The sequence below is a fragment of the Apteryx mantelli genome, chromosome 4 (assembly GCF_036417845.1).
Source record: "Apteryx mantelli isolate bAptMan1 chromosome 4, bAptMan1.hap1, whole genome shotgun sequence".
In the NCBI taxonomy this organism is placed as follows: domain Eukaryota; kingdom Metazoa; phylum Chordata; class Aves; order Apterygiformes; family Apterygidae; genus Apteryx; species Apteryx mantelli.
In genome coordinates this window covers 9,174,020-9,186,462 of record NC_089981.1, presented here as the reverse complement: position 1 = coordinate 9,186,462, position 12,443 = coordinate 9,174,020, and the positions used below count along the sequence as shown (strand labels likewise).

The 12,443-nt window shown below is 44.7% G+C and overlaps 1 protein-coding gene across 1 annotated transcript; it reads right to left on the bottom strand.

Annotated features, from left to right (window-relative positions):
• Positions 1-4,883: 4,883 nt before the first annotated feature.
• LOC136991899 (olfactory receptor 4S2-like) lies at positions 4,884-5,807 on the bottom strand (the record flags this gene model as incomplete). Its single annotated transcript, XM_067295392.1, has 1 exon — positions 4,884-5,807. A coding segment is annotated over exon 1 (924 nt), but the record flags the coding sequence as incomplete, so codon positions are not given.
• Between the last annotated feature and the right edge of the window lie 6,636 nt (positions 5,808-12,443).

Genomic DNA, 12,443 nt, shown 5'->3' with positions numbered 1-12,443 from the left:
TCTGTGATTCTGTGATTCTGTGATCATCTTATCGTAAAGTAATTTCAATAAGTGTCCAGTGATATTGCAAGAACAGAGAAAGGTTAATAGCAAACTGTTACTAAAGCATGATATCTATGTCAACATCTTCCAATAGACCATTATTTTTCTTTTCTTCAAAAGAGTTAATTATTCAAGGACCTTAGAAAAAAATTATATGTGGGATTAGGTGAAAGTGCAAAGGCAGTGTTAAGGCAGAGGCACCAGAACTCTAAGCAAATCACCAGCAATTAACTACTTGAAGAATTTTCTATCTGCATTTGAAGAAAAATCTACCCCGATGGATGGACACATAATCTGAGCCTGGATGGTCCACAGATGAACAGGTTATCACAGCAAAATATCTGCTCCACAGATGAGCAGGCTGCCTGAAACTAGATGGTCCATGAGCCAAAGGGGTTATCTAACAAAGGACTCGAGTCCAAGGGTAGATGTGTTATTAGAGACAACAGGAGTCTTCTGTGGAAAAACCAGCTAACTGTGTATCAGGACTGTGCATTTTAATGAGAGGAAGAATTATCAAGTTTGATCACAATTAATAACAGAGGTGGAGTCACATTCAGATGGCATACTTAATGCTTAAACTCCACAGAGTTGCACTGCAGCTCTTCAGAGTCAGATAAGCAGAACTGATTCCTCTGATATCTTACACTGTACTGCTATTTACATGAATATGGTCTTATTGTTATTAAAAGAATTTTTATTAAAGTTTGCAGTCTAAAGCTTTGTTAAGCCTTGTTTGTGAGTTGATAGGGACAGGCATGACCAGGGTTCACTGAATTTGCTAGGATACTTATGTCATCAGTTTCACTAGTAAAAAGTAGTAAGGGCAGGGAATGAGATGTGCATGTCCTATAATCACACTTATCTTAAGATGGGATGAATTGTCCTTTGAAGATGATATTGCTCCCTTTGTCTGCAGAGGGAGCCCAGAATAGATGTTGACAAGACCCTTAACCAAGGGTAGGGGAAATTAATTCACAGAGAGATTCCTCATTAGAGTGCATCTGCTGAGACTCCTAATTAAGGCCTGGTGTCTTGCAGGAGATCTAATTTACAGACATTAAACTGCATCGAGAGTCCTAAATACACCAAGTACTTCAGTAACACCATTTTTCTGAAGAAAGAATTCCGAAGCGGCAAGCTGAGTGTTGGAATATCACATTTAGAATATCACATTTCATATTGAAGTTGTTTCTCAGTGTGTCACTCCACTAATGTTTCACAACCCCCAGGCTGCAGGTCAGCTGCAACATATAGGGAAAAGAATGTGCTGTTGCTCCAAAGGCAGTACTGAATTGCATAGTTCTGCAAACATCGAAGCAAAGAACATTTATCTGGGCAGGTGGAGCAGGGAGGGGCTCTATTGCGAGTCTGAAGTCCTAAAGTTTTTCTGTTTAGATAAATCTTCTGATTTGTTTCAGTAAGATGTCTTTGTAGTGAAGAAGGAAGCTACTCACTATTACGAAGGTACATGAAATGTTTGTAGCTTTTGAAATAAAAGTTTATTTCTGGGAACAATACGGCATAAAATATCTCGCACCTTCATCAAGGAAGGTAGGCCTATTTCTTCATTTTAGAGATGAAAAAGATCATTTTCAATCTGCAGATAGAATCATAGAGTCATTTAGGTTGGGAAGGATTTCTGGAGGTCATCAAGTCCAACCTCCTCCTCAGAGCAGGTTCAGTCAGATCAGATTGCTCCGGCCCGATCCAGCTGAATTTTAAATGTCAGCACAGATGGAGATTCTACAAATTTGCACCTAATCCAGTGTTTGATCACTCACGTTGGGGCAGGAGAGGGAAATTTCCTCCTTCAGTTTCCCAAGTAGTCCATGGAAGAGAGCAACCTGTTGATAGCAAGCTCATTGAAGCCCTTTTCTGAGAATTAACTGGGCTAGTTGCTGTGCTTTAGGGCAGAAAAGGTTGAGTAGGTTGGAGATGAACAGCAGCCAACTATGTAAAGATGACTCAGTGTGTAAAGGCAGTCTGGTCTTTTGTGCATCTAAGCAGGGTAAGCATTTTCCTCACTTAAACTGTGTACCTAACCATTATAGGCTGGTTTTAATCCTGCTGTCTGCTTCTTGAAATGGGCAAGTACTTCTGAAGATTTGGCTCAAGGGGGGAATAAACTGGCTTGGTATCCACAGTATCTACTCTTCTAATTTTGCTACCATTGTAAAGTAACAAGAACTTATTCCTGTTTTTCATCTCCACATATCAGCAATCCACTTGAGGCAACTGAGTGAACCGGTAGTTATTTTAAGGACATTGGACATAATTTGAAAGTTAATCAAGCTGCAGTGTTCTTTCACTTAAAAGAATGACGGAATAAGATGGTGACTTACCAACAACATGTCTGCCATCAATGTGATTTTGAGAATAAATGACCAGTCATTTCTGGGAGAGGAGAAAGTTGGGAAAGGCTTTGGAATCCTTTTATCAATTCAACTAAGCTAGCTCTAAGGATAGGTGTTCTAGCGCTACTAGATGTTTCATCCCTTCTGGCTGAGTTTACAAATGCTGTCCCTCAGTTGGCAGAAGGAGTTGAAATCTTTATTGAGCTGAAAGTGACAGAATTAATCTCAGACAGGCGAGAGGTTCCTGCCTCTGCATAAGGTTTACAGTCAAAGGGGGATGGAAAGAGGTCTTGCGGATTCCCTTTGCATTTCACTGCAAGCCTGTTAGGGCTGTTATTTCCCCTGACTTCCTCTCCTTAAAGCTGTGCATAACTCTAGCAAAGATTGTGTCCCTATGATCATCTATGGCACCCTAAAGAAGGATTTTACACGTCTCAGGAAAATATAGTCGTTTGGTCCTGCCAGTTGTCAATTTTCTGTTGCTGCAGAGGCTGAAGCTCATGGGCCAATGTGTAGAGGAATAAAATGTTGTTGTTGACGCCTTCCATAAGCTATGGTCCCGCTGTTGCCTGCTAGCATCCAGCAGCCGGAAGAGAAATCAGAAAAATCATGGCGTTCTTCCCCAAAACATTAAAAAAAAAAAAACCAGTTTTTAAATTATTAGCCTTAGCTTGAACTGGCCGTGTGCCCTAACCCCTCAGCATTTCAGTATGAAGGGGGTCAGTGGGCCCCATCTGTCTTTCTACCTGCCCCACCCCGGGTGAGACAGACCAACCTCTGAAGGCGCCTGTCCCTCTCTGTTGACAGTGGTGCTGAGCTAGACAACTGTCCTTCATTGCATGAAGAATTTAGACTGCTACAAACAGGTGGGGATGATCCCACCTTTAGCTGTGTCCACAGAGTGTGAATGCTGGGTGAGGGACATGCTGGCCCAGGCCTGAGGGACACTATCCCTCTAAGCCTTGAGAATCAGGATTTATCCCAGTTCCGTCCTGCTGGCTGCCAACCGCATAACCCACCACGGTGAGGAGAAGACACTGAGACGTCCGCAGTGTACTGGTGCATGCCTGTGAAATGGGAACCCACTCTGCCACCCCCTGCATAGAGCAGAGGACATTCGGGGAACCAGAGCATTTGCAACATTGTCCCAGGGTTTGGTCTGTAGATCTGCCGCTCTCCTGTGCAAGGGAACACCTTCTTATCTTGAATCACACTTAAGCCATGTTAAGGTGCAACACAAGTGCAAGCAAGTGTTTATAGGGAACGTGAAGTGAAGGAAGAAAAAAGAAAGTGCTTTAGTTACTTTCAGAGTGCATTACACAGATGTCTTTCTCCCTCACGCAGCTCATTTGCTCTTTTCCTCCAGGCAAGGTAGGAGTCAGGGTCCCGTGGCTCCTCGTGGCTCCTTCGTCCTTGTGGAGAAGCTTAGCTGCTACAACTAACCTCCCTGTGGCAGCTGTGACTGGCTCTGAGATGATTCAATCTTCCATCTTCATATTTCTTCTCTTCCCTCCTGCAGGAGTAGCTGCTCCAGCTATTCCCTTGGAATACATGTTTCTTCCTTTGCCTGGGCCTGTAGATGTGCCCTGTTGGGCTAGGAGTTATCCTGCGTACAGGAATTATTCCCAAACAACTCTTTTTTTTCACTGACACATAAAATTGTGCCCCCCAATGCTTTCTTTGGTGATGACAATTTCCTACAGTGAGCAATTTATCTTTCACTTGGATCTTTGATTCTGTTTTAGTAATAAACAGTAAAATGCAAAATCTGAGGCAGAGATGAAGGGCAGAGGGGATGGTTAGGAAGGAGGGCATTAGTGATAGGTGAACTACTGCAGAAAGGCAGAGAGTTGCACTGGAATGGGAAGGGGAGAAGCTTCTCCTCATATCATCTGCATCAGCAAATGACCCAACCAGCATCTAATATCAGCAGTTTAATTGCTAACCCATGGATTCAGCATATGACAATGCAGTACTCCTAAGAAGGCATTTACTCCAAAGTAAAGGAGAAGGAAGCCTTTGGTACAATTGCTTCCAGCAGCAGGTGACCAACAGCCTTGCAGACACCTTGGGCCATCATTTCCTAGCTGAGTAGACTGCAGAGTAGATGGAGTTTGTCTGACGGAAAGTTTACACCTGGGAGAGCTCGGACTAATGGGATGCTCTGCCTGGAACACATTTTAATATTTTTGACAGCATTCATTTATTTATTTGCTGGTGTCTCAGCAGTGCTTGGAAGCCCCAGTCCTGGGCCTGTGCTATTCAAGAAGAGAACATAAAGGGAATCCCTGCTAGTCACAGAGTTTACAATGCCATTCCAATCAAAACATGAGCTTTCGGTGTCTTCCCAATTACTGCAACAGCTAAAACCAAGCTTTTCTTCAAAAGGGAGCTTTCAGTAAATTTTCCAAAATGGAATTATAGTGAGAGAGACTCGATTTTCTCAGCTCCTGAGAAAATGTTACCACAGTTCTACACCTCACCCTTTTCACTCCAGACTTTTCTATTCCACAGTTTTCTCATGGCACTTTTCATCTCCTCATTTCTCAGTGTGTAGATGAGTGGGTTCAGCATGGGTGTGATGACAGTGTAAAACACAGCTACGCTCTTGTCCTCCGAGAGATTGCTGGATGGGCGTATGTAGGTGAATGTGCATGGCCCAAGGAAGAGAATCACCACAGTAATGTGGGACCCACAGGTGGAGAGGGCTTTGTTCCTCCCTTTGGACTTTCGCCTTTTCAAGGATAACAAAATGATAATGTAGGACGTGACCAGGATGATGAAAGAGACCAAAGTAATCATTCCACTGTTGGCAACGACAATGACGCCCACAACATAGGTGTCGGTACAGGCCAGTTGTAGTAGGGGATGGACATCACAGAAGTAGTGGTCAATTTTGTTGGGGCCGCAAAAAGGGAGGCTAACGGTTACGAGGGTCTGCACCAGGGAGTGCACAAAGCCCCCCACCCATGAACCCATCACCATCCAGCCACACACACGCCTGGTCATGAGGGTGGTGTAGTGCAGGGGTCTGCATATGGCAAAGTAGCGATCATAGGCCATCACTGTGAGGATGAAGACCTCAGCGCCGCCAAAGAAATGTACTCCAAAAAGCTGTGCCATGCAACCCCCAAAGGAAATGGTTTTCTTCTCAACAAGGAAGTCAGCAATCATTCTGGGAGCTGAGGCAGAAGAGAAGCAAATATCTGCAATGGACAGGTGGCAGAGAAAGAAATACATGGGGGAGTTCAGACGCTGACTGCTAACTACAGTGACAACGATGAGCAGATTTCCTGCCACAATAACAATATAGAAGAACAAAAACACCACAAAACATATTTTCTGCACCCCTTGGTTCTTTGAAAGGCCCAGAAGAATGAACTCCTTCACACTGCTTACATTCTCCATGTTGGTCAGTTGCATGGCAATATGCAATATACAGCTTATACACCTGGGAAAACAAAGACAGACACATGATTCATCAGCATTTTTTCATTATTAATAATGAGTTCTATATCAGAAGTGGATACAAACCAAGAAAGATATAGCATTAGTATTAAGCTTATGAAGTGTTTAGTTTCTGTCATGTATTTTTTTTTAACAGCTATTTAATTCTCCACAGTACAAAGCTTCTGCCATGGCTTTGGTGGCACAGAGATAGGTGCACTTTGTGATATGTTCCTTAATCCTGGTCTTCCAGGATTTTGAAGGACTGGCTCCATGGCTGATAGCCTTCCATGCACTAAGGACAAGGCCAGAGTGTTCACCTTGGGCACTACAAGGCAGATAATGCAGCATGTTTGCCCTCAGGGTAGACAAAGTCCCTGACAGCAATCTTTGTAAAATGGGTGTCTTTAAGAATACCTGGAAATATTGCTCAGAATGATGATTTGCTTTATAAGTACACATGATCTTTGAATTCTTGTTTAGAAGGGAAATGTACCCACAGGCAGAGAAAAGAACTCTCTTGTGTATAGACATTTTGAAACGTAAATATGAAATGTCACAGGCTGAAAAATGAGTCCTGGGAAGGTTATCTATCATGGAGGGGAAAAAAATTGCACCTATGACTTAATGGAGTATTTGACATTGTTCTAAATCTCAGCATTGTTTCTGTCAGAGGAAGGAAGAATGAAAGACTCTTGTGAGATCTTCTGTCCCAGCACTGTACTGATTTTACCTAGTGTGATTTTTGATATGCTCTGCGTGATGCTTTCAAGGGTTAACTTAGCTTAATGAAGCTAATCTAACTAAACTCCTTCAACAGCCAGTATAAGTCTGATTCATAGGCTGATTCAGAATGACTAAATTAGGGTCCTTTGCAGAACCCTTTTTTCCTCCACTCACTATGAGGAGCTTAAGCAAATTAGCACCACCAGGTTAGAATGACCTTTGGAGAATAATCCCTTTTGGTGCCTGAAAGTAGCTCAGAGCTTTTTGTAATGCCATCCACCTGTTTTAGGTTATGGCTGAGCTCCTTGTCCCTAGGCATTTCTACATCCATACAGTTTCTCATTCGAGACAAGGTCACATTCCAGCATAAACATGGGACTTCTTTGGTTCACCCTGTGTTCCAGCTACAACCCATCGAGCATTACATGTCACTAATAAATGAGTAGCCTACATCTTTAGAAAGAGTGTAACGTTTCTAGCTTGCCATTATGCACCCAGACCACCAGAATTCCCTTGGTCAAAGAAGTGTGGGAACCACCAGATGAAGCTCTTCACAGAGAGTTTAAGGTCAGCCAAAAGCAGGCACTCTTTTAATAAAAATATCCACTGTATGGGCTTCCTTCTAGGATCAAAACATTCCCCGTCAGCTGGTGTTAAAATGCACCATTTTAAGTCCTGCAGAATTACATCACAACCAGGTCTTCTCATTTGTATTCGTGATCTGTGAGCAAATCGGCAGAATGATTCAGTTAATCCAAGTTATCTACCAACTACTTCAATCTGCAGCATAATCAGAAATTCTCGTGCAGGCACAAAGTGATGAAGCATCCACAGGAAACACTGAAACTGAGAAAAGCCAAGATTACTTTCAAACCCACAAAGTGAAGCCGAGAGAGGAAGTGGGCAAAGTTAGGGACTTTTCCTATGCTTACAGTTGTACTTACACTAGATGAAAGTTTTTCAAGCAGAAGGGTAAAATTTACATGGATGGTTCCCCTTCAGATATTTCTACAAGGAGAAGGATCAGTAAGAACAACGGGAGGTCAGTTTCTCCCTCGTCTTACCAAGTTGTGATCCTTTCTACCCCTCTTCCTTCTACTGAGCAACAACGTAGACTTCTCAACAGAATAAATGACAGGGATGAAATGAGCACACCTTTATGGCTGTGCAGTACCCAGTCAAAAAGAAATAGCTGGGCTCCATCCAAGCCAGAGCATCACTGGAAGCATACCACAGCAATCGCAGGGCCATATTTAGGCAGTCAGAAAGGAGTGACCAAGAGAGAAATGGTCAGGGGAAACTATATGCCTGAATACCAGCAGATGGCAAACTCCTGAGCTAAAAACAAGGTGTGCATCTACAAAAGGACTGATTCACAATTCAGACAGCTCGGCTATGTGTCTTTCTTGACAAGGTCCTTTCCATCACCACCAAACTGCATTTAACAAACTACCCATCTGTCTGATCTCATCTCATCGCCTTAAGTCATGTAGGCACCTGTACCTAAGCTAGGCATATTACACCTGACCAGTCTACTTGTAGATGTGATGAATCATGTGCTGCAGGTACCCGTTTCTTACTGTGGACTCTAAGAGGGTTACTAGAATGACTAATTCAGTAGAGGATTCCCACCAGTTATGGCTTATCTCTTCAAGTGCCTTTGCAGGGGTAGACCTGAGCTATATGACATAATGCAATCAGCTGCAAAATAAAATGAATCTCATGTGTACTCTTAACATCTCAGAAAGGGTGAGAAATTGCACCATCTCCTTACTGCATGCATTCTTCCCTGAAATCTCCGGTGGTTATGGGAAACAAAAGAATAATTTCGAAGCAATCGAATCTGCGGCTGTAGAACTAGCTCTGTATATGATTCTAGCCAAAGATAACTAGAGACGGTTGATAACTTCAGTGGAAGTTCCTTTCTGTATTTTCACTTTTGTTCAAGAAGAAAGGAAAGGGAAGAGGAAAGCAAAGCAAAACAAAGCAAAGCAAAGCAAAGCGAGAAGGCAGAGAAGCTGCAAAACTTACCTCGCCTGTGTTTAGAGATCTAATTTTTTGTGCAAGGCTGTACAGCCTTATCTCCTCAACTTCTGTCTCCCCTGGTATGAATGTGTTAGAGCACAGCACCTTTAAAGAACATAGAATGGCTTCTGGAAAGCTTCCAAAACTTGCTTAGGAGGTGGCTGTTAGTGTATAATCCAGTCCCATCTAATTTATTACTTGCTTTCATGTGTCACAAGTGTATCTTGATGTTTCCTGCCTATGTGAGAAGTGGTTTAATAGGCTGTGTGGATGATGTGACCTGGGTGTCCTGAATGATGCTTTCATACCCCAGCAGCTGCAAAAAGGGCTGAGAAGAAAACCATTTAAGCACCAACCTTTAACCCTCTCGCAGGAAATCTTCCACCTGAAGGGCTCTTGGGGCTGGAGGAGGGAGGGGTGGAGGCTTAGTGAAGGGAAGGCGTGAAAGAAAGGGGCAAAGGAGGAGAATGAGTTCTGTCTTGACTGAAAAGCTTAAGTAAATATATTTTAAAGAAACAGTTGTCAGTCAATGCTTTTATAATGATATCACAAAGGCATTTCAGGGTTTCTCCATAAGAAATAACAGTCAAAGGAGTAGCTGAGTATTCAACTGGACAAGCATATGCATGGACCTATCCAGTTAACGCTTCTCGGAGTTCTTCCTTACTCCAAGCTGATAGTTGTATGGATTTCCCATGTGTAAAGGGCCATTAGGTCCACTGCTCTGGCTTCCTAGCATTGTGAATGCTAAAACAGTCCATTTGTAATCTAGATATTTTCTCTCCTTTTTTAACTTCTGTGTATTCCAAAACACATGTAAAAGAGAAATCTTCATTAAAGGAAAAAAAGAAAGAATCCTCAAGCTGTAAGAAGAGTCACCATCCTCCAGGGATGGTAAAGAATTCCTATCACAGAAGTCTTTTAAGGACAGGTTGGGCTCATTTCTCTCAGGAGTGGTTACGATGAAGTTTTTATAGGGACAGAAGATGTCCTGGGTGACTTCTTGATGACCCTCCAAGTCCTATCTCACCAGAAATTTCATCACTGGAAATCCAGTGAATAAAGCCTCTTTGCAAGAATTTGCATGTTTTAACAGAGGTCAGTGAATTACCAAGTCAGTCAAAAAAATCCTTCATATACGAATTGGGAAACTGAGGGAGGACGTCACCTATTTAATGCCGATGGAAGCCAGCGAGTTTAACCCTGACTTAGTCACTCTAGGCTCTTCTGCAGAAAAAAATGAATGTCTCTGGAGGCAGATGCATCTGATCTACCTCAGAACTGTTTTTAGGATGCGATTAGGTGTGAAATAGACATCTAGCTTTTAAAGAAAATAACTTAGGGTGGACAAATCTCACTGTCACGATGGGCCCCATCTTTCTTAACCTGAGCAGCTGCAGTCAAAGGTGAACCTATGAAATGAAACAAACGAAGTAAATAGACATGCTGATTTATATCAGCATATCATCTCAACCAAGGCCCAAGTCAAATTCATCATGGCTCTGATCTCTACTGTGTATTTGTAGCTTATGCCTCACGGAAGTCAGTAAAGACATTGTCTCAGCTACTGTCCTTTCCTTTGTTTTACTGAAATTTCTGGAAATGTGGAATGGCCTGATAGCAACCATCACCACTGGCTCCATGGCTCTGGGAAAGTCACCTTCCAACAAGTGTTTGCAGAGAAAGCAACGTGCGGAGAAGGAAGCCAAGTGCCCAGAGACACTGCTGCAGAGACTGCTGTATAAATCCCTGCTGGCGAGGAGGTGTGGGAGGGTGGGGCAGCCTGCAGAGGGGACTGAGGGGAGGTGGGCAGCAGTGCTCAGCCCCCAGCGGAGCCAGGGCATCTCCACTGCGGTGGGAGCAGCTCAGCTGGTGACATGCCCCTTCCGAGCAGGGCTGTGCTGGGGACCAGGGAGCTGGGTGAGAGCGATCCTTGTCTGCACACCATGCCAGTGCCTCTTCTCACTACGTGGTCCCCCCTTGTGGAAGGGGACATGGTGCACAGAGCATGGCTATGCAGAGCATGCAGAGCGCAGGGAGGAAGAGTGACCCAGGACGTTGGGCATGTCTTTGGGACCCTGAACCTTACAGGGAGTCTTTTCCCTCACTTTGACTTGAGGTCAGGCCTGCAGGACTCCAGTACATTCTGGCAGCTCCTGGGAGGCCACTCTCAGCAGGGATGAGTTTCATCCTGGCTATTTTGGGCTTGTATAGAAACATCCTTGAGGTCTGAACACCTAGGGGACCGTTCAGCTGGTGCCACGGCTGCTCTGGACAACACACAGGGGTCCTGGAGTGATGCGTGGTGCTTCTGTGTGTGTAAAAAAGAGCACCAGGTCCTCACCTACACCCTGAGCCTCTCCATCGCTGTCCCCAGAGGACATCTCAACTCATCACTCCCAGCTTTCGCCCAAGATGGCCATCTCCAGATGAGTTAGTTGCCCTAGGCTGTCTGTACAGGCAGTGGAGAGAAAGGTGCTTGTAAGGAGCTTTTCCCTTCCCTATGTGGCTGCAGCACACAGCTCCTGCTGAGCCATCAGCCACCCTCCTGTGCCTGTGCCAAATCTCTTCCCCACCACCGTCTCGCCCCACACTGGGGATGCCTCGCTCCCCTTACGCAGTGCCATGCAAGGCCTCTCACCCTAGTGCTTCTGAGAAAGATTTCAGCTCCCAGCCACAGCACCTTATCTCACTGTCTTCCCAGTAGCTGCTGTGAGGGTCATCTCTCTTCCTGGCACTGGCACTTGCCTGTTGCTGCAGGGCTGAAAGGGCGTTTCTCTGCATCTCCATCCAGCTCTCCAGACTTTCTTTTTTTTTTATTATTATTATTTTTGGCTCCTGCCCTCAATCCTTCCCTCCTTTGTGTCTCCATTACTCTCTTTCTGTGTTGGCTGGTGCGTGGAGCTAATTAACACTAAAACAGTTTGTGAGCAAGTGAAGGGCTGGATTTAAAAGGAATGGGTCTAAATCTGATTTTTTGAAATTAAGTTGAGGACAGAGAAAGAAGGGAAAATGTCTGCACCAGAACATTCAAAGAACTAACAGGGGTCAAAACTTTTCTTTTTTGTTCGTTTTAATTCTACGGAGTAGCAGTATTCCTGAAGCCATTTCACAGAATCACAGAATGGTTGAGGTTGGAAGGGACCCCTGGAGATCATCTAGTCCAACCCCCCTGCCCAAGCAGGGTCACCTTGAGCAGTTGCCCAGGATCGCGTCCAGGCGGGTTTTGAATATCTCCAGAGAAGCAGACTCCACAACCTCTCTGGGCAGCCTGTTCCAGTGCTCTGTCACCCTCACAGTGAAAAAGTTTTCCTCATGTTCAGCTGGAACTGTGTGTGTTTCAGGTCACATTGCTGCCCCATGCTTAACTTGGTGTCTACCAGCACTCCCAGGTCCTTCTCCGCAGAGCTGCTTTCCAGCAGGTCAGCCCCCAACCTGTCCTGGTGCATGGGGTTATTCCTCCCTAGCTGCACGACCCTGCACTTGCCTTTGTTGAACTTCAGGAGGTTCCTCTCCACCCACCTCTCCAGCCTCTCCAGGTCTCTCGGAATGGCAGCACAGCCCTCTGGGGTATCGGCCACTCCTCCCAGTTTTGTATCCTCAGCAAACTTGCTGAGGGTGCACTCTGTGCCTTCATCCAGGTCACTGATGAAGAAGTTGAACAAGCCTGGACCCAGTACTGACCCCTGGGGGACACCGCGAGCTACAGGCCTCCAACTAGACTCCGCACCGCTGATCACAACTCTCTGAGCTCTGCCATTCAGCCAGTTCTCAATCCACCTCACTGTCCACTCATCTATCCCACACTTCCTGAGCCTGTCTATGAGGATGCTATGGGAGACAGTG